Source organism: Micromys minutus (genome assembly GCF_963924665.1).
Source record: "Micromys minutus genome assembly, chromosome: 21".
Lineage (NCBI taxonomy): Eukaryota > Metazoa > Chordata > Mammalia > Rodentia > Muridae > Micromys > Micromys minutus.
This window is the reverse complement of record NC_137956.1, coordinates 7,717,229-7,743,272: the sequence shown is the minus strand read 5'-3', so window position 1 is coordinate 7,743,272 and position 26,044 is coordinate 7,717,229. Positions and strand designations below refer to the sequence as shown.

The following is a 26,044-nucleotide window of genomic DNA, read 5'->3' as shown; positions in this document are numbered from 1 at the left end:
TATATTATTTCTGCAATGCTATTCAGAGCTAACAATAATGAACTTGGCTCTCAACCTCAATGGTACTGTTAAAATCTGGCCAGGAATGAAGGCATTTAAAAAATATTGGGGAAGTAGTCTTGTACCAAATATGTTCTGAAAGTATTTTCTATTCAAGAACAGGTTATGCATTCTACCTCACCCGTGAACTCTGCAGCTGGGTTCTGGCCCCAGGAGAAGAGGAGAGAGTGGGTGGGTGTTGCTGGATGAGGTACCAGCAGCAAGAGCAATGAGAAAAACATAAAGTCACATGGCTGGTAAAATTGCCACTTCATTTGTAATCTGTCCTTCAAAAATCCAGAGGATACTTTAAAAATCAGAAAGTATAGCTAAGATAGAAAGTCTCTGAATTGAAAAATTGGTTATAGAAGTCATAACTTGGTTTCTTTTTCATTTACAAATTAAAAAAAGAAACAAATAAATCCACCAGGACTAGTTTAAAAATTTTAAGTGCGGCATGACATTTACTGCTTTCTTAAGATTTTTACAATTTTAATTATGGGTATGTGTACATCAGTGGGGAGTCAGGTATGTGCACGTAACTACACCACCTGCAGAGGGCAGTAGAGGGCAGGCATCTCCTGGAGCTGCTGTTAGAGGCAGGAGTTGTATGCTAAGAACCCTGAGCCATCTCTCCAGACCCAGAAAAAGTTTCATGTTTTATAAAAAGCGCATCATTAAAGCCAAGACTTCCCATGTTCTTGTGGATGTTTTGTGTCACTTAGGAAATGTGAAACAACATAAAAATCATTTTTTAAAGATATGAATCCGAAATGAAATAACCAAGAACAAATGCTGTCGAACAATATCTGTAGACTGAGAGGAAGGCCAGGATAACAGATAATTACTGGTGATATTTTCCCACCACGAAGAAAAAAGGAAACTGCAAGAAAAGAACATTCTCCAAAGATATTAAGGGTTCAGCTAGAAAACACTATACATGGGAGATGTTTGCACATCTCGAGTGTTCTGGAGGGAACGCACTTACACAGATGGCAGTGTGCCTGTAAGGAAGGGTGGTCTTCTCCACACACTGACCACTGCTCACATTCCACATGTACATCTCCCTGCAACAGAGAACCGCGTATTATTCTCTCCCATTTCCACACAATTGGCTGGAATCATTTTTCCTGCCTCCAAGTTTTTCTTTAGTGATGCACTTAGGCGCAACCTGATCATTCGTGTAGCATTTTGTTACAGATTACTGGGCAGGAAAATGCTGTAGTCATTGGCAGGATTATCATTTTGTTTGGGCAACGATACCCTGCCTACAGCCTGGAGGCTTTGCTTTAGGGCCACCCTGGCTAACAACAAGTTGTGGAGATTCAGTCATTGCGCCTTCAAGGGGGACTGGACCACGGCATCTCCACGGAAAGAGCACCATCCAAACAGTTTATTTCATTGAGCTTAAGCTACGTGTTCTGAGGACACACATCATATCTGTTTGCAGGATCTCTCCTCTCTGTGTGTCTCTGTCTCTCTCTGTCTCCCTGTCAATCTCTGTCTCCATCATTCTCTCTCCCTTCTCCCTCTCTCCCTCTCTCCCCCTCACTCTCTCTGCCTCTCTCCCTGTCTCCCTCTCTCTCTCTCTATCTCTCCATCTCTCTCTCTCTCTCTCTCTCTCTCTCTCTCTCTCTCTCTCTCTCTCTCTCTCTCTCTCTCTCTCTCTCTCTCTCTCCTCCCCTTCCTCTCTCCTCTCTCATGAAAACAAACAGCACCACCAAGAGGCTAAATTTGGTCCACCACTGATCCAGGTTCTTTTTTTTTTTCCCCTTGTGATTTGAAATCCTGGGAAAAAAACAAGTCTTAATTAACACTTGATATTTGAAAAGGGCCTCATCATTTTTTTAGGACTTCTTCTTTTAATTCATGTTATGAAAACAGAGACACAGTCTGTACAACGAAGCTGTGAAGTGTGCCAAGTAATTTTAAACCTGGAGGATTTCTGTTCGGTATCCAAGGCAGCAGAATCAGTGTCACACAATAGTGTAACAGTCTTTAGTTTTAGAAACTTCAATACAGAAGCATGCATGCACACACAGACACATATGCACACACATGAACACGCATGCACACACACACAAACACACACACTCATACACATCCATGAACACACATTAGAGAAGAAGAAAAGCAAGCTTTGTGGTGTTGTGAAAAATGCTGCTGAACCATCTCTCCAGGCCCAGAAAATGTTTCATATTTTATAAAAAGCACATTGATAAAGCCAAATCTTCCCATGTGCTTGTGGATGTTTCATGTCACTTAGGAAATGTGAAACAATATAAAAATCATTTTTAAAGATAAGATACAGAAATGAAATCACCAGGAACAAATTTTGAACAATGTCTTTAGACTAAGAGGAAGGCCAAACTATCGGATATCTGGTGATATTTGAGGTAAAAATTTTTTAAATGCAGATTAATACAGACTAATGTTCTTACGTATTGCATACATTTCATGATTTTCAGGGGTTTGTTTTGCGAACAGAGCAGTAGGAGTCAATATTCTAAACCAGTCATTCTGCAACCCTAGTGGCTTTGGTCCCCCCCCCCCCCCCCCCATCAACCACTTTCCAGGAACAACCTCATTGCCACTAGGAACACACTCCTGACATCTAGTGGACAGAGAACAGAAGTGCCACAACCACCTTGCAGTGCACTACTCTCCACAACAAAGAATGCTCATTCCAAAATGCAAAAACGCAAAGCACACAGGTGTGCCCTGGAGTCAGAAGAATATATTCATAGACCCTCCCTTTGTTTAACTAACTGCATCTCGAAGAGTTTCCTAGGTAACCAGCTGAGTGGCTGGCTCTCACAAGTCTAATGTCTGACTTGAAAAGTCATTCCAAAGGCGGCAGAGCTCTGACCAAGTCAATGGCAGCTCATGCTGCCATTGTATGTATGCAATTTTATACACACGCATGTAATTTTACACACATGTATATAATTTTACATATATATGTGTGTGTAATTTTACAAAACAGGAAGAAATTTTGTGTGTCCACAAACACATATGACTGTGATTGTGTGTATGCAGAAGAAAAAAAAAAAACAGGAAGGAAAAAATAAAAATTAAAAATATATATCCCAGAAGTAAAACCACTTATAAAATACCTAAAAGGGAAATGAAGGATATAAATAATCAAAAGTAAAGAAATGGAATTCTAAGTGGTCAATGGCATAAAATAACACAGTAGTGTAGTTTAGCACTGTAGCTTCTGCTCCTTCCTCATAGCAACATATTTAATTGTGACCCTAGCAATTCTCACTCCGTGGCTGTTATTAAATGTACCATGTGTGGTTTATAAAACTCTTAAGAAGCTGATATGTTTTGAGGTAAGTTTATTTTTAAGCTAGTATCTCTAATAATCAGTTTTAAAAGATTAATGTTATTTTTATTTATGTGTATGAGGGGGTATAATGTATATGCATATATGACTATAATGCTCTGGAGCCTCGAGGAGGGTAGCGGGTCCTCTGGAGTCAGGGTTACAGGCAGCCGTGAGCCTTCATGTGGGGGCTAGGATCTGAACTTGCGTCCTCTGGAAGAGCAGTAAGCACTCTTGACTGCTGAGCCATCTCTCCAGCCCCACATCTGGACCCTATTTCCTTCTTTCCTATTCCCTGTGAAAGTTATCTACTCCTAAGTCTTTATTGCTTTAAATGCAGTCTCTGAGATGTGGGAATAAAGGGGTACCCTAAGACTATATTAGAAATGGAACTTACTGGAACCCAGGTCACTACTGAAGGCCCAGAACTGTGCGCTGAACCTTGGTAGGTGACTCTGAGATGACTCAATCTTAAGGACCCTTGTCCTGGCAGAGTCTACATTCTGAGTTCAGACACTTGCCAACTGCTTGTCCACTGGTGACCAGAACTTCTCACAGCATACTGAAATCCTCTCTACCTATACTAAGGCTTTTTGCTCTAAAATATTTAATTAACCACGTTGCATTAACCCTGTAAGTTTATTAATATACATTTTAATATTACCATAACAATCTCATTTGGTTAGGACATGCCTGATAAATCTTTACAATTCATTTCCTTTAAAAATATCATTTATGTAACCTATTGTTTTTTGCAACCATCTTTCCCAGTCTCATTATCTTCTATGTTTTCCTTGATCTTTTTTTCCCCTGGCTGTCTGGCAATCATTGCAATGAAACTGTAAAGCTTGGTTTTATCATATAGTGGAGATTAGTAGTCTGTCAGTCCAACTACCTTACTGTGTGCTTTTATTTTATTTTATTTTATTTTATTTTATTTTATTTTGCATGTGTGGAGGAGAGAGGTCCACACTAGCTGTTTTCCTCCATCACACTCCACTTTATTGTGAATGTCTCTGTGTTTGTGTGTGCATGCACAAATGTAGTTGAACACGCACTGTGGGTGAACAACTATGTGTAGGTTTTTGGGTGGGTGCTGCTTTGCGAATCCTGTGGGATAATATCAAAGAATATCATTTCCTGGGTTCAGGATGACCTTCAACATGTGATCCTCCTGCCTTAGCCTATTGAGTGCTAGAGTTACAGGTGTTCAATACCACACCAGGCATGAAGTGCTTGGAGGCCAGAGGTCAACATTGGGTGTTTGTCTAGATTGCTCTCTCCTGGTCTCCCATGACATCTGGGGCTCATCAATTGGGCTAGACTGGCCAGACAGCTGCCTCTGGATTTCCTGCTGCAATATCCTCAGCTGTGGGGTTATAGCTCTCCTCATGGTTGCTGGGATTCTAACATGGGAATTCACATTTGTGTGCAACTGCTTCGCCCACGGGTGCATCTCCCCTCCACTCCTTTTTAGCTTTACCAAGGAAGGTAATAGAGAGAGGTAAATGTGAGCGTCTCTCACTCACCCGTTCTCGGCAGCACTCACAACATAGGGCTGTTTGGAGAAGTCTCTTGCTCTTGCCAAACATGTCACCGAGGCAGAATGACCAAAAAGGAGTTCTTTAGCTGAAATCTGAAAATGTTGAAAGTGAGGTTTAATCATAAATGATCACACATTTACATATTCTAATTAGGAACACTTTTATGCTAAGAAATTTTATGTGCCCATTTCAAGAAAGCTGACACATAGCGCATCAATTTCCACAGACTAGAAAACCAGGAGAAGAAGGGATGAGCTGTCCTCAGTGCTCTGTTTTATTGGGGTTTCATCATGAAACTTAGATGACTAGCAGGCAACTTCCTCAACATTTCAGTTTTGAATACATATAAGTCAGTGCTGGTGTTTCTCATGTCCAGAAATCCCCTGTTGACCCCCAGCCTTTGGGGACAAGGATTTCATGTGGCATGTGATACTGAATTCCTGAAACATCAGCACTTGATAGGCTAAGGTGAGAGGATCACATCCCGGAGCTCATCCCAGGTATGACATTCATTGCTTCTCCCGGACACATTAGAAAGTAGCATCCTCACAAAAGCCTATGCCCATTCATAAGAGTTTTACTCAGGATTATTAAAAAGGAGGCACAACCGAGCTGCCCCTCGGTAGAATATAAACTACAGAACTGTAGGCGAACAATGAGATATCAAGCTGACTCTGAAAAGAAATGAGCAGCTAAGCTGAACAGACAAGTAGAGGTCTGTGTGTGCTGCTTGGATGCAAGAAGCCACCCTGGAAAGATCACTGCTGTGTGCCTCTAGTTTTGTGACATTTGAGTCAAGGTTGAAATAGGGAAGTAAAAACATTAGTGCTCCTCAAGGGCTCGAGAAAGCAAGAGACTGTAGGGCACAAGGGACTTCTAGAACAATGAAAAGATTCTGTATCACATGACAAGTGGCAGATAAACGTCAGTTTGCCATCCATAGGCACTAAGAAAGAAGTAACTACAGTATGACTCAGCAATCATAAAGTCTCAGTTAATTGTTGTGCTCAGTATATCACTTCAGGGTGACATGGTGTCATGGTTAGTATTGGTCATTAACTTGACACAAACCTAAAGTCACCTAGGAAGAGGGAACCTCATCTAAGACATGAGTTGATCAGGTTGACCTGTAGGGTGAGCCGGAAGGGCAGTTTTTGATTGATGATTGAGGTAGGAAGGCCCAATCCACTGTGAGCGGTACTGTTCCTAGGTAGGTGGGCCTGGGCTATATGAGAAAGCAGGTAGCAAGCCATAGGGAGCAAGCTAGTAGGCAGTGTTACTGCATAGTCTCTGATTAAATTCCTGCCTTCAGTTCCTGCCCCAACTTTCCCCATTAATGAATTGTTACCTAGAAGTATTAGCTAAATAATCATTTTTCTTCCCTAAGTTGTATTTTGTCATGTTATTTATTACAGCAACAGAATCCCACTAGAATGCACAGTGACGGTGGTGAACCTTGTGTGAGGAATAAGAAGCGCTGTACCTTCTAGTCAGGTACCTTCAGTAGATGTGACCTTGTCATGGTACCAAATTCTACTTTAGCTGACAACTTTAAACTGCTTTTAAAAATAAAGTACTGAATTTTTAAAATACCTAATTTGACTCCCTTTTTCAAAAAATAGCAAAGTGAACTGTTCTATACAAACCACATGCTTATTTACGATGGCAATGTTTCACTTTCCCATGAGCGTTTTGAAAGTGTAGCCCTAAGTGCTTACCCTTTTATGATCTCATGTCTGAAATAAAAAGGTATATTTATGTTTTGCAGGGAAAAAAAGATTCTGAAAATCGAAACTAAAACTAGGGAGTAGAAAACACCGGGGTGAGAGATGGCTCAGCAGTTAAGAGTCCTTCTGAAGAATCTGAATTTGGATCCCAGCACCTACATGGACTCAGACCCATTCGTAACTCAAGCTTTAGGGGACCATGCATTCCCTAGTGGCCTCTAAGGGTGCCTGCACTCATTTGTGCATACTCAAGAAATTGACACATACATATGCACAATATATACACATAAAAAGATTTCAAAATAAAAATTCATGTTCTAAAGAAAAAGTATAATGCCTTCTCAAATGATAAATAAACATAGTGGACCCATAAATAATTTGAAAAATGTCTTGTGGATAATAAAATATCCACATGGATCAATGCTTACTGGTTTTGTCCAAACTATATAACATGCACATAAGCTAGTGACTAAGTATATCCATCTAATATGATGGTTTTCTTCATATCTGCCACAATCATAATTATTTTAAACAATCTCTTGTCATACTAAAATTGTTATGCTCAAAAGGACTTCTAGTTTATTAAAAGCACTTAATAAATTCTAGCTTTACATTGTTTCTGAATTTAGAAGGTTACAACTAAGAAAACAATACACTCGTGTACCTAGACACCATGCTGTGGAATACAACCATGTGACTGTCAGCACTTTCCAATGGATTAAAAGCCACATCAACTGCAGGTATACCACAAACACTCTGTCCCCCAGAGAAAACCCACAGAAGAGCAAAGATCAGACGTGAACTGCATTGCCTTTCTGAGATGGCTTGAATGAGATGGTCTCCATCAGCTCACATGCTTGAATGTTTGATCCTCGGTTAGAGGATCTGTTTAGAAAGGATTAAGAGGCGTGGCCTTGGGAGAGGTGTGTTACTGAGGGGGTGGACTTTGAGTCTTGCTCTTTCTCTTTCTGCTTCCTGCCTATGGATCAGACGGATGTAAGCTCTTAGCTACTGCTCCAGTGGCATGCCTGCCTGCCTGCTGCTATGTTCTCTGCCATGACGACTATGGACTAATGAAATAGGCTTTGCACTGAAAGGTAAGTTCTGAGTAGTACCACTCATATAACTACACAGTAGTCAAAATCGTAGAGACACAGAGTAGCGTATTTGTTCTACTCGGTATGTTATTCTCATGGTGAGCATCTAGAGCAAGGGGCTCATCCAACCTCAGTTAGGCTCATTCCAGAGGCTTCCATTGCCCAGATGATTTATAAAAACCATTTCCTGGTCATCAAAACATCTCCATGGCCAAACCTTATCTCCTCTCCCAGCTCGTCTCTCTTTCTCATAGTTTATGCCTGGATCCAGCATCAGGGATCTCCCTACCTTCCTTCCTACAGGTACAGGGTGGGTGTTGGTTTAAGAAAAATGAACTTCTTCTCTCACCTTGATGATCCGAGTTTCATTGCATATCTGTAGTGCTGAGTTCTTCAATATTGGTATGACAGGATTCTGGTTGGGAGATCCTTTGTGCTAGATGTCCACCTTAAGTCACCAATGTGAACTCCCAAGTGCCAGTGGTATTTCGCTAATTCTAATTTTGAGAACCAAGTCTGAAAATATGTCCTTTATGAGGCAAGCTAGCCTCCTGTTAAGAACTCCTGCTCTTACCCCAAGAAGACAACCTGCTCCTAAAGAAACACCACAGGACTATTGTCTACTTAGGGTCTTCTCAGGGTGGCCTATTTAGCCAAGTCCTGTCTCTCTTATACTGCAATGTCCTGAGCCTCCAGCACAGGTGTGTCTTCCTTCAAATATGAACTCAATCATGCTAACTGTTAAAATGCATGCAGGGTGCTCAGTGACCAATGACTACTAAATGGATAGCAGAAACTTGCAGGAAAAGTAGAATAGTAGGAATTCAAATTTCTTAAGCTTGTAGTGAGCTATGGATTGCTAGGCAGCCACTTCAGCCAGAAAGTAATATAATAAATTTTTTTTTTAAAGATTATAAAAAAAGACCCTTTTCTGCCGTTTAGGAGACCAAGTCTAAATGATAAGAGATACATGCATTTTTGTATTTCTGGGTGCCAACCACTCTCTCCAAACGTGTCTGTAACCATTGAGCTGAGCTGCTCTGTAGCTCTTGGCAGAAGTGTTCAGTGACAGGAGGCGTTAACTAATAACACTATAAAATAGAATTACAATTAATTGTTAATTTAGGTTTAAAAGTGACGACGGACTTTAAAGGCTAAAAATAGTTTTGATCTTTAAAAGGCTTCTTAATGAGGGCAGTACACTTTTAAGTACATCATTAGTTTAATTGTTCAAATTGGGTCTAGAGACGGCTAGAGTCAAGCAAATATCTACTCCCATATGTTAAATGTTTATGACTTGGGACAGAAACAATTAATTGCTAATCAATGGGTCCAATACTAGGTGAGGCCAGGTTCTGAAGACAGGACAGCGGCAGTAAATTGAATGTAGAGGTTTTGATGTGGTCTGTAAAAAATTGTCGCAAAGCAGAGACTCCAAAGAATAGCAAGAAGGCTAACCCATCAGAAATGTCCAGATAATTAAGATATTACTCATTTAGTTAATGGGGGCTTTCAGGAGTGCCTTTTGTTTATATTAATGCGCCATTACCCTTTAGGACTGTACTTAAACGTCTATAGCTCACTTACTCTTACATATAATTCAGAACAGAAAACAGTAAAATGCGGTGCAGCTGAAAAAGCGATAATACTTAGCTGGCAGCTTAGATCCTCAACACTAATCGTCATTTTCACATGGCATCGTGATGTGTCCCATACCGGACACTTTGCCACCATCCTGCAAGGCTTCTGTCTTTACTGTTGGTCTCCAAAGCACAGCGGATGCTTTAATACCCGTGGCTTTACACACCTTCAGTTCAGGTGAGAGACTCCAGAGGCAGAGCTGGCCCTCTTGACTTCCAGTCACGATGGTTTGCTGGTCATCTGTGATCATAATAGCCGTGATGCTGTGGGGAGGAGCTTTTCTTCCCCAGAGAGCCACAGCCTGTAGAGCACTCCTCATGCTGGATGAATCCCAGACACAGAGAAACTAATAAGAAAAATGCACACAGTTATCGTCCTTGAAACTGGGGAAACACATCTGTAATTCCAGCAACGGAAAGCCGAGGAAGGAGTTTGGGCACAAGTTCAAGGTTGGCTTTAGCTATATACTGAGTTCCAGGTCAACTGCATTTGAGTACCTGTGGTGGAAGTCACTGCGGCCATTTCTTGCAAAGCCAGATACATTTTTGCTCCATGACCCAGCCATTCCACCCTGTGTCTTATTCAACGGGAGGAAAAGAAAGGTGTGTGTTTATAGAAAAATAGCTACATGGACAACGTGTACCTACAATAGCTAAAAGCTGTAAACGAGCCAAATGCCAATAAATAGGTAACCAGATAAAAAAGCAGAGACATATCTACACAACCTCAACCAGATAAATGGCTCACTGACCCACACTACACGAATCCCAGAACAGTTATTTGAAAATACCAGGTACCTAAAAAGAATAATGCTGCATGATCCTCTGAGTAAAATACTAGAAAGTTCATATTAACACGGAATAACTAAGAGCACAGAGCAGGGCAGTGAAGCCGTGCAGACAGGAGGAAGCAATAGGAGAGAGTGAGGACCCATAGGGAAACGTAGAGAAATTGTTTTTCTAATTTAAGATTGTTTTATTTGTGATTAAATGTATGCATGCATATCTATGTACATAAGTCTCGGGGGCCAGAACGGGGTGCTGAATTCATGGTTGGAAAAGTTACAAGTGGTTATGAACAGCCCGATAGGGGAACTTAACTCTGATCCTCTCTCTGCAAGAGCAGTGTGGTTGCTTAAACTCATGATTAAGCTCCGAAGTCCCCCAATGTTGATAACTTTGAGGGTGGGGAACATGTTCACTGTCTGAACTCTGGTAGAGAGTTTGTGAGTATGCACATATAACAAAACATACACTTTAACATGTATGTTTACTACACATTCAGTCTTTTGTGTGTCCATTATACCTTTATTAAAGTTTGATTTTCTTTGTTTGTTTTTTTTTTTTTTTTTTTTTTTTTTGGGGGGGGTGAGCATTCTAGAAGATACTGTAACAAGCCAAGTCTGAGCAGAATCCTTAAGTACTCATAACTACAATCATAAATAAATTCATTATAAAAAGTTATAACATAGCCATGAAAATAATAAACCATGAGCAATTAGGGTACCTTGGGACCAAAAATAGATGACTGATCTAAAAATTCACCATAGAAAGAACAAATAAACTATTGGAAATTATTAAATTGACAAAGACACTCAAACCTAAAAAAATAGAACAAAACAAAACAAACAAAAGCAAATAGATGTAGCCAGGTCTTGTGACACAAATCTACAATCCAAAATATGTGAGAACCTGAGGCAGGAGGACACCAGTTAAAGTCTAGCCTAGCCTGGACTACTTAATTCAAATTCATATTTTCTGTCTCATGGCTTCTCTCTCTCTCTCTCTCTCTCTCTCTCTCTCTCTCTCTCTCTCTCTCTCTCTCTCTCTCTCTCTCTCTCTCTCTCTCTCTTTCCCTCCCTCCCTCCCTCCCTCCCTCCCTCTGTCTCTCTCTTTGTCCCTGTCTCTCTGTCTCTGTTTCTGTCTCTACCTCTCCCTTCCCCTTCCTCTCCGCCCCCCCCCCACCTTCCCTCCTCCTCTGTCCTGTCCTCTCAAGAATCTAAAGTTTGGGGATCCAGCTCACTAGTAAAGGGCTTCCATTGCATTCATAGGAACAATAAGTACGACCTATTACGGCTGAAGGACTGACCAGATGAACTTGACTGTGGTATGTCGTGAGGATTGTCCTGGTGGTTGATTGATGGGGGTGGGAGGGCTCAACCTACTGTGGGCGGTACTACCTCTGGGCAGGTGGTTCTGAGCTGTACATGAAATTAGGCCGAGCAAGCCTTGGGGGTCAAGCCAGCGGGAGCAAGGCATGGGGAGCAGAGTAGCCAACCGACTTTCATGGCTTCTGTCTCTCTGCTCCTGTTGAAGTTCTTGCTCTGGCTTCCCAAGGATGAGTTCTGAGATAGAAAAACCCGGCTTCCTCAACTAGCTTTTGGTCATGGTCTCTATCACAGCAACAGGAAGAAAAGTGAGAAAGCATAGCATAGTAATAAAAATGAGTGTTGATTGACACGCTAGAGGTAATGAATGAACGAGGAAGGAGACCCCTGTTAACTCACTCTGAAAGGATGCTGATGAAATCTTCTTAAAGCCGGAATTATGACAGCATAGGAAAAGAAACATGTGCTACATCGAGACGTATTTATTGAATAGAAAAGCTCAAGAGGAAAGAAACAGCATAGGAAAGAAGAAATGCCAAATTAAATTTAAATTCATATTTAAACATCCCAGAAACTACAGTAAAAGTACATGGAAGAAGATAGCTGTGAGAAAGACAAAGATTCTTTTTTATATAAATGTTTTTATTTTTTGAATGTTTTGTCTACATGAGTGTCTATGCATCCTGTGTGTTTCTGGTGCCCCCGGAGACTCTAAGGTGGCATTGGATGCCCGAGGACCAGAGTTAGGTAGTGAGTCACCATGTGGTTGCTGGGAATGGAACTGGGTCCTCTGCAAGAGCACTCAGTGCCCTTAACCACCAAACCTAGGCTGTCTCAGAATACAGCCCACTTACAAAGCTTCCTAAGACATCAACATGCCAAGGCTGGAGATGAAAGGCAGGTAAAGCTTGTTTAGTATTGAAAATATGGATTTTAAATAAAGCCACTGTTAGAGATTGGGACATCCCACTATACAACGATTAAATGCACCATTTACTAGAAACAGGTAATATTATTCAGTAAACAATATTGGCCCAAAACTTAATATTTTTAAGTTACATTTTCTCTATTACCCTCAACACAGAGAATATAAACAATGTATTTCATTTATAAATATTTGGAATATAAACAATATATCTTAGGAAACATAATAACAGTAAGATATTATGGATGTTCAGTAACAATGAAGACATGTACCAGGAGTCTGGTACATTTAGGCTTCCTTACTAGATGGAATATTACACCCTTAAATGCATATACTTAAAAGGCACAAGGAATTCAGAAGAAATCAATATAGAGAAAACTATACATCATTATAAAAATGATAACAATCTACGAATCAGTCATTTGAGAAAGGTTATACAAAACAGAAAGCAGCCACAACTAAAGTTAATTGTTTAGGTTAATAATCAATAACCTCACCAAAAAAATCATAGAAAGTTCAGTAAAATAATTTTCAAAGAAGATATTAAATTTTAGACTGGATGAGTTTAATATTGGTACATGAAACACCTGCAATCATTGATAGAAGAATTAACTGTCTGAACTATACATCATACATAGTCTCAGGGTACCAGAAAAAAACCAGCAAACTGAGGCTGTAATGTTACAAGGCTAATTAATACATGTTGATGCATGAAAACATAGAATCAGCCTACTTAATTCATATTTTAAAATGCATTTTATTTTAAATCAGGTGTGTGTGTGTGTGTGTGTGTCCTGTGTTGGTATGTGCACATGTTTACAGTGTCTGTAGAGTCTAGGAGAGGGCATCAATCTCCTACAGCTGAGTTAGAGGAGGTTGTGAGCTGTGTGACATGGGTGTTGGGAATATTACCTACTCAGCTGCTGAGTATCTGCAGCCCCTGTATAGACTGTCTTAGATAGAACGGCAGCCTATCTGACAGCTCACAAGTTAAAAGAACTGCATTAGAGACATGGAAAACTGGGGATCCATTGGGACTTCCCATTACTTTCAGTCAAGATTTTAAGTGACTCCGTAAAGTTGAAATTTTACTGTCAGTTCGTAAGAGGCCCCATACACACACACACACACACACACACACACACACACACACACACACACACACGTATGTATTTGGGGCTCTTTATATATCTCAGGAAGTCACTGATGAAGGAAAACCTTTAAGCACTGGGGCTCAGGATCTTGTGCATGTGAAGCAATTGTTTGTGTACCAAACTTCTTGAGTGTATCCCACAGCAATTTGATTATAGACAGTCTATACAAACTATAAAGAGGTTTGCTTATTCTGTTTCAAATAATTAAGACAAGTTTAAAGCCTTTGGAACAGAGGATTACAAACCACCATTTCACAGTTCTTAGACTATAATGATTATATCTCAAATCTGAATGCCTAGTAATATTTGGGGATGAATATTTGAAACCACTATGGACTCATATTTATCCTTTAATGAATTCTAAATCTGAGCTACTTGAGTGCAGTTTGAAACACATCCTTCTGTCTGTCGTAGAACAACAGACAAATAACAAACCAAACAACCCAGCAGTTCTAAAAGAAGTGCAGCCTCGGACAGGACATTACAGTATAAAGGGTAAATAAAATCGCATTCTTTCCAGTAACAAGCATATGCTAGAGTTGGCATTAGACAATGTGAGTCACATAAGTAACGTAATCACTGTCGTATGACATGATCAGTATAGATGCTGGACAAGCATGTAATCAAGCAAATATACACAAAACCTCATAGTCTAAAACCAAATGCAATACATATGAAGTAAAAACAGTATTCAATTTTGCTTCTAAAATTACACAGTTAAATATGCTTTATAAGTCAGCTACATGTCAAACGAGCAAAATGTCATTTCTGATACAATGATTAGATGCCCCACTTTCTGTGCTTCATAGAGCCAAACCTGTTCACTTTTTTTTTTTATTTTCAGCATTTTGTTTTCTTCTTGAATAAGAGAAGATTTTGAGACTGTTACTTTCAGATGGTTTTGAAGCATTCAAGTCCTGAATTGTGACTATTTTTACTTTCTGTGAAAATTTGTGTTAATAAGGATACTGATGGCCATCCAGGAGAATGGACCTCATTCCCTGCCACTAACAGATAACAGAACCTCTGGGAAAGCCAGAACCCAAGCCACAGAGAAAGGGTAAATAAAAAAGCAAATAAATAAATAATAAATAAATAAATAAGATCAAATCAGCTTCATCCCATCAGTTGAAAGGGGCATGAGGCTGGGAGTCCCTGGGTCCTCCTTCTACCCTTTTACTCATGTTGCTCCTGTTTGGAAATGTACCCCCACATCTTCCTGGATTTTTTTTCTGTCATCTGCTGGGAATGAGAAACCACCCATTCAGGGAGTGAGTTTTCACTTTCTTTGTCTACCATGTCTCCCGCTGCTTCAGCCCAGTTCGAGGAGATCATCATGACTCTAGTTTTTTTTTTTTTTTTTTTTTGAGCATTTCCTTTAAACAGCCCTAAGCAGTAGGGGTGACTTGGTGTCCAGGATGTCCCATCAGATGACTCCTGCAGATGGAGGCATGCCTATCTTTACAGCCAGATCACAGAATTGTTCTGCAGATTCCAGCAACGGATCTCTACTCTGATAAAATTGAAGAGCAGCTTCCCAGCAGTGTGTCTGCCACATATCACTCAGACAAGGTGGAAACAAGGTTGGGGAAGAAGTCAAAACTCTCTAGCCTGTGTATTCAAAGGACGGAAAGCACTAACTAGCTACAACCCAGTACAGTAATAATTTGAAAGCACAGAGGGCTCAACCCATTGCAGAGTTTAGGAAGATGTATCTGCCCCTAAGAATCCAGCCTTCTGGTCCTGATGACAGCTGCAGGAACTCTCATCACGTGCTCAGACTGACTTTAAGTAAAACACATTGAAAGGTTTACATAGCAGTGCTCTGCTTATTCTAACAATGGGTGCTTCCCAGGCACTTTGCAAAGCTGGCCTCTGCCATCAAGCAGGGAACTCCTGGGAAACTGAGTCACTGCCCTGTCCTCGCCCTGGCACCTTGCCTGACATTTCCTAAATATTTCTCATATTTTTACCTGTGAGCCTACTCTTTAATGGCTGAGCCACCTCAATAGCTCAGCTAAATATTTAAGTACTGATATTCATATTCGATCTAGACAATGGGGAAGAGACTTTAAGATGTAGTGGTTGAGAGCTAGAAAGACAACATGGTGGTTAAGAGCACTGGCCCTTTTTCAGAGGACCCAATTTTGGTTTCTTGAATCCAAGTTGGTCAGGTCACAACCACCTTTACTACCAGCTTCAGGGGATCTGACTCTCTCCTCCAGCCTCTGTGTACCAGCACACATATGTGTGTGTACACACACACACACTTACACATACACACATACTTATGTGTACACACACTTGAACACTCATGCACACACATGTGCACACACATGTATACACACAAAAATAAAAGATAAAATTATGGAGGTAAACTCTCCTCAAGCCAATGAAGAAGCACAGCAAATGTGATATAGCTTCTCTAGGAAAATGCTTTCTTGGTCTGAGAGAGTGCACTCTCAGAGGGGAGTGACTACTCCCAGCCCTCTGCCTGTATCTCACCAAAAAGAACAGACATATCGGGTGTGCATCTAGGACAGCATCATCTCTATTACTTTCAATGAAAACGTGTTTGCTTGAGAAAGAAAAAGAAGCGAGAGGATATAATAGAATGAGTCACAGGCATCTTGGTCTCTTCCTCTTCTATCTCAGTAGTGAGTTGACCTTGGAGCCTAGTTTTCCTTATCCTCAAAATTGGAAAATGTTATCTTTGAAAATTGACACTAGCCAATCATTTCTATACAAAATATTCATTGTCTGCCTCACTTATAGTTGGTTCTCAGTAGGTCTACTGAGTGAATGACAAAGGCAAGAGATCACTATGGCTTTCTTTGTGGCTGGGGATGTATCAGAGCTGACTAACACTGGTTTTGCCAGTAGTAGAGCCCCTGTGTTTTCTTTTGGAAATACTACTTATTTCTAAGAGGTACTGTGGGAATATCCAGGACATTTGACCATGACAACATCCAACTCATTAATTTTAAATTCTATGATAGTATTTTAATCAACTACCAGGGAGAAAATTATCCCTGCCATATTTAGTAAATTAAAATCGCAAGCTTACTAGCTAAAAGTGAATTTCAGACAATTAACTTTTTTGTGAAAGTGTTGTTTTCTATTTTTATTCTTTTTGCTTTGATAAACATCCTAGCCAAAAACATTATATGGAAGAAAAGAATCGATTTGACTTAAAATTTCAGGTTACAGTTCATTATTCAGGGAAAGTCAAGGACACAGTCAAGAATACAGAGAAACAAATGCACCCAAACTGTCTGCTTGTTTTTAGTGTCTAACTTTCTCCCATCTCATATAGTTCAGGATGCCTGCCTAGAGAATGACGTTGCCCACAGTGGATCTCGCCCCTTCTTCATCAATTAATGATCCAGACAATCACCCACATACATGCCCATAGACCAGCCTAATCAAGAAAGCTTCTCAGCTGAAGCTTCCTCTCAGGCAATTCTAGGTTGTGAACAGTTGACTCTTAACATCGACCACTAATTTGACTAATTCAAAACTCTGAAAGTGCTAAAACTAAAAAAGTATTACTACTCTTTATGTGGAACATGCTTATAAAGTATTTATTATTTGCTTAAAGATGAAATATAACTCTGTTGCCTAAGTCTCTGAAGGCCTCTGATAATCCTGAGCTAAAGACAGCAGTGTTGTCTTCCATTTCTACAGATGAGAAAATCGAACTTCTGAAAAGTTAGTCACCTGGTCAAGGTAACCTAGGTAAAGAGAAACTGAGTCAGAACCAAAGCCAAGTCTCCTAGCAAACTCTACAGAATGCACAGGACCTGGACTTTCTTCTGAGAAAGTCTTACTGATCAACCCTTTGTTATAGAAAGGAAAGAAGGAAGGAAGGAAGGAAGGAAGGAAGACAGGCCAAGCCAAACAACAAGACCCTTTATTTAGTACAACGTTCATACAGCATGCACTGCTCTTAAAGCCGGACTCTCTCCCACTCTATAAATATAATGCCAGACAGTCCTAAGAAATGACATCATTACAACTCCCCTCCATTGACCACTATCATTTTCCCTCAAGATTTGTTCTCACCTTTCTGACATATCTGAGACCAGCATAGTAATTAGGATGACGGATAACTGGTTCTGCTATTGGTGTCTACTGGACCCTGGGGTTGCTAACTTTATCATAAATAGCTTTGTTTGGGGACACACCCAGACTCACAGACAGACCAGTCTAGACCCTTTGGCTGAGGACAGACAAGAAAAAAATTACCAAAGAAAGTCCTGTAGCACAAGGTATGAATTTTCATAATAGCCTCCTGAGCAAAGGAGAACAGCTTTGAGGGGAAAACACATCAGAGATGATGTGAGCTGGAGTCTCAGGTCTGACCACTGCGGCTTCTGGGAGTGGCTCTGCTAAGTGACAGAGAGCAACATTGAGTCCCTGGAAACCCACAGCCCCAGAAAGGGACCCATGTGAATCTTTAAGAGTCTTTTAAGTTACCAAAAGAGATAAGTTGGTCAGCTGTAAGCCAGAGAGAGTTTTGTTGAGAGGGTTTGAGTTTAGGTGGAGATTAAGAGAATTGCAGTGTTAAAATTTACTGAGTTGTGCTCTTTAAATGGGTCCAGTTCACAAGAATCATGAAAGTGGATATAAAGCTAATATTTTTTCTAGTTGTGATCATCACCCACCCCTTCTTAGATAAGTGAGTAAAACAATAATTGTTAGTTGAAGTGTAAAACTCCATAAATCCAGTGACACCATTTCATCTGTACAGAGTTTGGGACTAGACAAGTGTTTGAGTGGCTCCCTTTATCTATCAGTGGGAGGTTTTTGTTTGTGAGTTAATTATAACGCCATAATTTTAAAAATTCATCCCGGTTATTGTGCATGAACTGCCTTTATAAACCTCAAAAGAGCAGAGGTGTGTGACAGGAAGAAATGGGCTAGCACTGTCACACAACCTAAAAAATGGAGCAAAGTAAACTAAAGAAGGCAACTGAAAGACAGAGCATCTGCACATCTGCATGGGCCCTGCTATGTCTCAACCTCCTTAACCACAGACGGTATGAAGCAACCTGCACCCATGGGAACCTGAGATCTCCTGTGCACTTGGCAGGCTTCCCACAGAAGTGTATCTTCCAAAACCTGCCTCTTTTCAGAGGTTCCCAAGCAAAAGATTTCTTGAATACTAGATAAGGCAAAACAACAATAATAACTGTGTCTACTGAGCTGAAGGATGTACAAGACAAATAACACACACACACACACACACACACACACACACATACACACACACATACACACACACACACACACACACACACACACACACACACACAAATTCTGTGTTCTACCCTCAGAAGCAAGATCCTGTCCTCTACTCTTAGAAGCATAACTACTTCCAAATTAATCCTTAGCTAACATTAAAGCCAAGCTCCTTGCCAATACAAGTAAATGATTAGCTGCCACTTAGAAAACTTTAAGACATAATAAAAGCAATTTACAGCAAGCCTGTAGCCAACATCAACTTAAATGGAAAGAAACTCAAAAGCCATTCCACTAAGGTCAGGAATAAGACAAGATTGCCCACTCTCTCCATACCTATTCAGGGTAATACTTGAAGTCCTAACTAGATCAATAAGACAACAGAAGGAGATCAAGGGAATGCAAACAGGAAGAATGTGTGTGTGTGTGTGTGTGTGTGTGTGTATGTATGTATATATGTATATATGATATATCCTCATTTGCAATAGATATGCTATTGTCATAAGTGACCCTAAAATTTTCACCAGATAACTGCTACATCTGATAAATGTTCTCAGCAAAGTTGCTAGATCCAAAATTAACCCACAGATATACTATTTGTATATAGTCTTCCTATATACAAATGACAAACAGATTGAAAAACAATACCTTTCCCAGAAGCCTCAAAAATATAAAATATTTTAGGGTAACTAAAACCAAACAATTACATGTACAATCAAACTTTAAGACATTAAAGAAAGAAACTGAAGAAGATTTCAGAAGATGGAAAGATTGCCATGCTTAGGGTTTTATGAGATTCCCAGGTGTGTAAAAGTGTGTCTCTGTACCTCCATGTGTTTCTTGTGCTTTTTTCTTTGGATCTTCTTGTTTGCTGATTTGTCCTATTCTAACCTGTTGTTTTATCATTGTTCCTTAGATGTGTTTGTAAAGAGAGACAGAAAGGGTGTAGATCTGAATGGGATAATCTGACAGGTATAGAGAGACTAGAAACTAAAATCAAATTGTATTGTCTGAAAAAAAATACTGTTTTCAATAAGACAACAGGAACAAAAAACCGGTATGCCTGCAAACCAGAAAATCTTTTAAAATATGTTTTAGGAAGACATTACTTCATTACGTTAGTAGGTAACAGCAATGCTAAAATCATCCAGAGATCTGGGTAGAAAATAAGCAGATAAGACACATTAATTTCTGCAGCTACAGTATTCATGACCCAGACCATAAAATAAAGCAACCCAACCAAGGCATAGCCCCCAGTTGTTGGACAGCTGAAGATACCAGCATAGTTCGCAGCTCCACCTGCATGTTTTCACAGTTCTGCACACCCCACCTGCTTCTTGTTGAGCTGTGTGGCCACAGCACTAACAAAACTAAACAGCCAAGTATGTTTCATGCAGTCATTGTTGGAGAGAAGGGCATTGTGTGGGAAAAGAAACTTGAGACGCTCAAGGGAGCCTTTTGTGAGTGGCAAGATATTTCACATCTATTCAGTCTGGGAACAATTCAGAGAACCATAGTCCCCACATTTAAAACGTATTGAGGGATAAACATATGCAGTTGTTGGGTAGGGCTGCAGGGAACAGGAAAAGAGGAGAAACACACTCTCTGCTCTCAACGTCTTTACTTGAGTCACCTTGTGGTTAACTTTAAATACGTATTTATGTTGTTGGCAAAGGAGTTGTTTTTGTGCCTGTGAATCCTACAAACCTATTTCAGTGTTGAGTCAGACGTTTTGTTTTTTTCTCATACCCAAGAACAATATGGAAAACAACCTGCCTAGCATAATTGCTTAGGTTGGCACATGGAAAAATCTTAAACTAATCTGTGCAAGAATAGGTCTCTGCTTTCTGATTGGTGGGGGGATCTCCTCCTCTGACATGTTTCTGCCCATCATCAAGGTAGGGTCAAGATCATTTCAATGCTGCTCCCCTCAACATTACAACGCTGTATGAAATAAACTGTTGTTTATATTAAAAAGCAAATACAATGAATTTCATAAGCATATCCTTGGGAGTCATACATGTCCCCGGAATTGTGGCATTGCATATACTGAATTTGTTTTTGAAAATGCCCAATAAACCAGCATCCATTAAAACATGCATGTTTGTTTGCATGCTACTGGACACGTGGCTGTAGTGAACTGGAATGGTGAGATCCTTCTTTTCAGCAATCATTTCAGTCTGGTTTCTTGACAATGTCATAACTCAGGCTGGCCCTTAACTATACTGCTGAGGATGACCCTGAGCTTCTGATCCTCCTGCCTCCACCTCCCAGGAGCTGAGATTTCAAGAGTAAGTAATCCTTGGCCGCTGTGCTGAGCTCTGTTTGCCTCTTTAAAGTCCCACTGCAGGGGCTGAAGAGATGGTTCAGAGGCTGGAACACTCCCTGCTGTTGCGAAGGATCTAAGTTCGATTTCGATTCCTAGCATCTACATTAGACAGCTCATATAATTTAGTTAATTATAATTACAGACTAGAATTTAGTTCCTGAGGATCCAATGCCCTCTTCTGGACTCTCTGGAAACCTGCACTTTTATGAAAATGATCATAAACACATACTTTAAATGTAAATGTGTTCTACCAATACAATGGATATCCTATGTGCCCTAATACCCTAACACCATTTGGTTTTGGATCCTTTATGTCATTTAACAAGCAAAGAAAAGTCCTTTACCACACCAGGCTTCTTTGCCACTTTAATACTCCTCAGTTTTGCCTTACTTTATTTTTGTTCTAAGTGTGTCACGCTAATCTCCTATAACAACTTCCTTGTTTTTATACCGTCTCATGTCTGCTCCCTCATTAATCCTCAGCTTTTCTCTCCAACTGGCCTCTCTTCTCTCCGCCCCATCCTTACCTAAATTTGTTTGCTTTGGCTTCAAAATACTTAGTGAATACCCACAGCGTGCCAGAGACTCTGCTGCATTGTAGGGATTTCCGTGAGAGAGACTAAGGCCCTCACACACCACCAACAGCATGCCTGTGTCTGGGGAGAAAGGTGCCCTGCATCCTTCAAGGATGTCAGGCACCATGTTTGAGCAAATGCAGAAGCCTGTGGGAAAATAAATGTGGCGTAGGGGTGGGGAGGGGGACAGGAGTGGGATGGGGTGGGTGAGGTTCCCACAGGAGAGCTAACAGCTAGACTCCAAATCCTACATATGTGCTAAGAGTCATTTCCACCTGTCTGGCTGTAGCAAAGCCTGTGCCTCCACCATTGGGTCTAGCCCAGACTGATAAAGCACAGGCTATCTGCTTTCTAGAAATCACAGCAGCAGCTAAGAAGCAGTGTGGTGTCAGCAGACAGGAAGGGATCTGCCCGGCACAGGCATCTTTCCTGAAGTTGGCAGGAGCTAAGTCCCTCATTCTCGGCTCTTCCCGGATAAAAATGAGCTTTGACTCCTGCACCACATTCTCCCCTCCCAGTTGCACACAAGACAGTAATGAATGTGAGTTCACTGCCGCCGAGTTACCTTTTTCCTCCAGAGAAGGCATAGAGCATCGGGCTACCTATAGGGGAGCAGGTCTGTTTAGAGACTCCCCCACACCTGTGATTTTGGTACTTTCTGTCAGTGAGGTGGCCACGACTGGACTGTATGAAACCCTTGAAGCTGGTCGTTTTCAACCTTCTTAATGCTGCAATTCTTTAATCCAGTTCCTCGTGTTGTGACAAGCCTCCAACCATACATTTATTTTAGTTGCTCCTTTGTAGCTGTAATTTTGCTACTGTTATGAATCATGATGGAAATATCTATGACTTTCAATGGTTGTAGAGGACCCTCCTAAGGGGTTGTGACCCACGAGTTGAGGACCTCTTATTTTTTAAAAAAACAGAGATACATGTACAGATTACTAAAAAGCATTTTAGCATAAAGCTATATGAATATATTTTTGTCAGTACTTGATTTTTTTAAAGGTTTGATACTATGCACTGAAATCTTACTATTCACAATGATCATAAAGTGTATGTAAAACAAAACGTAACATGAAAATAGTCAAAGTTTTCTTGGTGTGTAAAGATTAAACATAATGATTTTTAAATACCAAAAATTGCCACAAGGCTATCTTCCTAGCTCTTGAGTTATTAATGATTTAAGGTCTAGGTGTATCCCACTCTGAGAGGGTCCTATACACTTAGTGGGTTTTTTTTTTTTTTTTTTTTTTTTTGTTTGTTTGTTTGTTTGTTTTCTAAGACTGGGACTTCCACTTTTAGGCTTTTTTTTTTTTTTGAGCTTCATATGGCCTGTGAGTTGTTTCTTGGGTATTCGGAGCTTTCTGGTGCTAGTGTCCAGTTATCAGTGACTGCATATTGTGTCTGTTCTTTTGTGGCTGGGTTACCTCACTCAGGATGATATTTTCTAGATACATCTATTTTCCTAGGAATTTCATAAAGTCATTGTTTCTAATAGCTGAGTAGTACTCCATTGTGTAAATATACCACAATTTCTGTATCCATTCATCTACTGGAGGATATCTGGGTTCTTTCCAGCTTCTGGCTATTATAAATAAGGCTGCTATGAGGACCTCTGGCTTTAAGCCCATCTCTTGGATTGCATGAGTTCACCAACAGAAGCCCAGGATGCTTGTAGGAGGGTGACACAGAACTCGAGGATTATAACAAAAGGGAATCTTGTCCTACTTAAATACCTGATGTGTGCACATCTGAGTGGGGGTCCATTTGTATTCCCTTGCCTGTGGAAGCCAGAGGTCAACGTCAGCTGTCATTCCTCAGGTGCCATAGATCTTTTGTTTTGAGACCAGATCTCTTGTTGACACAGAGCTCACTGACAGGCTAATTTGGCTGAGGGTCTAACTCCAGGCTTCTTTCTGTCAGTCTCTGACTATCCAGAGTTCTTCTCTACTCCCCTCTCCTCCCCTCCCCCCACCCTGGGCATTTTCACCTTTCCCTATTTTATCTGCATACCTGACACTTAGTCATTATCTGAGTGGGGTGGGGGGAGAGGCTTGGCAAAGCTGAACTCTGTGGTTAGAAATAATGATATGCTATGTCTGTCTGACCTCAAAGCACATCCCACTTCTCAAAGAGATTGAGAGTAAGGATGAGCAAAGCATCATCTCCTGTTTATAGCCCACACGAGCAAGCAAACCTGTACCCCTAAGAGAAAGAAACAACACCAACAAATACAACTCAAGCTCAGCCACAGGGCAACCAACTGAGGTTCAGGCTACTCTTTAGTTTGAGGGTGAATCTGCCAAGAGATTTTTTTGTTTGTTTTGTTTTTTTTGTACTTCATCTACAGATGCAATTGGTTGTATACACAGAGTCAAAGGTGTGGACTGTGTGTCTTTCAAAGTACGGAGACTATACAAAAACAGGAGAAAACCTGTTGAAGTGACTCTAAGATCTGGTATCTATGTGGCATCTAAGATCTGAAGTGGCATCTAAGATCTCCAACTTGGAGATAACTCCCTCCCTGGGCATGCCTCCCATTTGGGAGTCTTGAGACTGACTCAGCACTGCATAGCTTTTGAACCTTCCCCAGGCTCTTCCTATTCCAAAGCAGTCCCGGGCTCTGAGGGCCAGACCCTTTCCTCTGCTCTGCTAGGTTCCTACTGACCAAAGAAGTGACTCTAGCAACAGCCACAAATTTTGTCCCTGGGGCATAAATAAATGCTCAACTCCTACAGTTCATGGGCCAATGAGGGCCTAAGAGGCCTCGAATCGATCCAACTCATTTTAACTAGCAAGAAACTACCTAGTAATACCTTGTTTGTATTTCTTGGAGGAGGGGCACCAGAAACCCTTATTTCATTCTCCACAATAATCGGAGGGCACGAAGCTAGGGCAGCACCATCTCCCAGCTGCTGATTACATCAAAGGCTTGAAGCACAAATTCAATTTTATGATGTTAATCTCAGCCTGCCACTCAGAAATTTTCTCGGAGGGACGTGATTTTTTTCTCTGGATTTCATTTTAAGAATGATTTTTTTTCATCCTCAATCAATAAAGATATGTTTTCATCAAAAGACTCTATCTTGGCAGAATTCAATTGGCTACCTCAATCCCTTTTGGTGACACGGTATTAATTAAAATAGTTTATGTTGCACCTCAGCTGGCAAAAGAGGCCGTGAAAAACAGCAGCTACTCAGAACACATGTTCTATACACAGAAACACAGAGGCCAGAAAATAATTTGCTCCTTCTACAGGTGACAGACATTAGCAATTCAAGGGTCATTCTGACTTGCTTTCTCTACCAGGAAAAATTAAAAAAAAAATAAATAAAAATTTTAAAGGCTGAAGCTCTCCGTGTCAATAGAGAACAGAAGTATAGGTAAACAAAATTCTCCAAATCCTGCCCTTCTGAGACCACAGAACAATCAATTACCTCTGCAACCAGGGCATGGCAGGGCTGCTTAGAATCACTCTTTGCTTCTCCTAAGCAAAATAAATACATGGAAAGATGAGAAAACCATGGCCATTAAGAAAGTCCCTTCTTGACACTGAAATGAGGATTATAATTGTTTCTTAAAAGGATCATTTAATGTCTCTCTCAACTGAAAGAGGAGAACACTACAAAGTATATCACAAAAAACTAAGATGTTTGGATTCTGTAGTCATGTATAAAGTGGGAGTTGGTTCACCCCAGTGTACCTTTATAAAGTACCTGACTCTGTGGTCTCACAAACACTGAGAGCAAGCATCACATGCCCCTGAGATGCCTACAGATCAGGGAAATGCATCCTGGTTTCCAAGAGATACATGGGATGTTGGACACTGGGTGAGTTTGCTCCGCCTAGATGGGGAGTGAGGCAGATTATCGGGGGAGGGGACCAAGTCAAATACTAAAACAATGAGCTTGTATATCCAGAGTCGAGAGAAAATGTAGAACAATCTAATAAAATACTTGACAACTAAACTAAGCTCCACCTTCCTAGTCCTGAATTCATTCGCCTATTGTAATTCTTGATAGCCTAAGAACCTTTGTCTGCAAGTGCTCAGAGAAAACTGTTTGAGGAAGACTTTCTTTGGTATTGAAAGCAGATAAAGGAGCATATTAAGGGAAAACCTGTTCAGCCAGACTAGATAGTTAGTAAGGTTGGGTCTCAGTGAAAAAGCCCTGCCTCAAAATACAAGATGGGAAGAAAGATAAAAAAAATCTGATGTTGATTTCTGGTCCCCACACAGATGTGAACACACATATATGCACTCCTGTATGATACACACATATTTATGTGTGTGATATCTATATACATAAATACATACATATATATACATA

At 40.5% G+C, this 26,044-nt stretch overlaps 1 protein-coding gene across 1 annotated transcript in view; it reads right to left on the bottom strand.

Annotated features, from left to right (window-relative positions):
• WDR72 (WD repeat domain 72) overlaps positions 1 to 9,698 on the bottom strand; it is a gene marked incomplete at both ends in the record, with an annotated part of 146,783 nt that extends 137,085 nt beyond the window's left edge. Inside the window, 3 exon segments of the mRNA XM_080934270.1 lie at positions 1,028 to 1,106; positions 4,900 to 5,006; positions 9,546 to 9,698. Coding sequence (XP_080790396.1) covers positions 1,028 to 1,106; positions 4,900 to 5,006; positions 9,546 to 9,698 — 339 coding nt within the window.
• Positions 9,699 to 26,044: the final 16,346 nt, after the last annotated feature.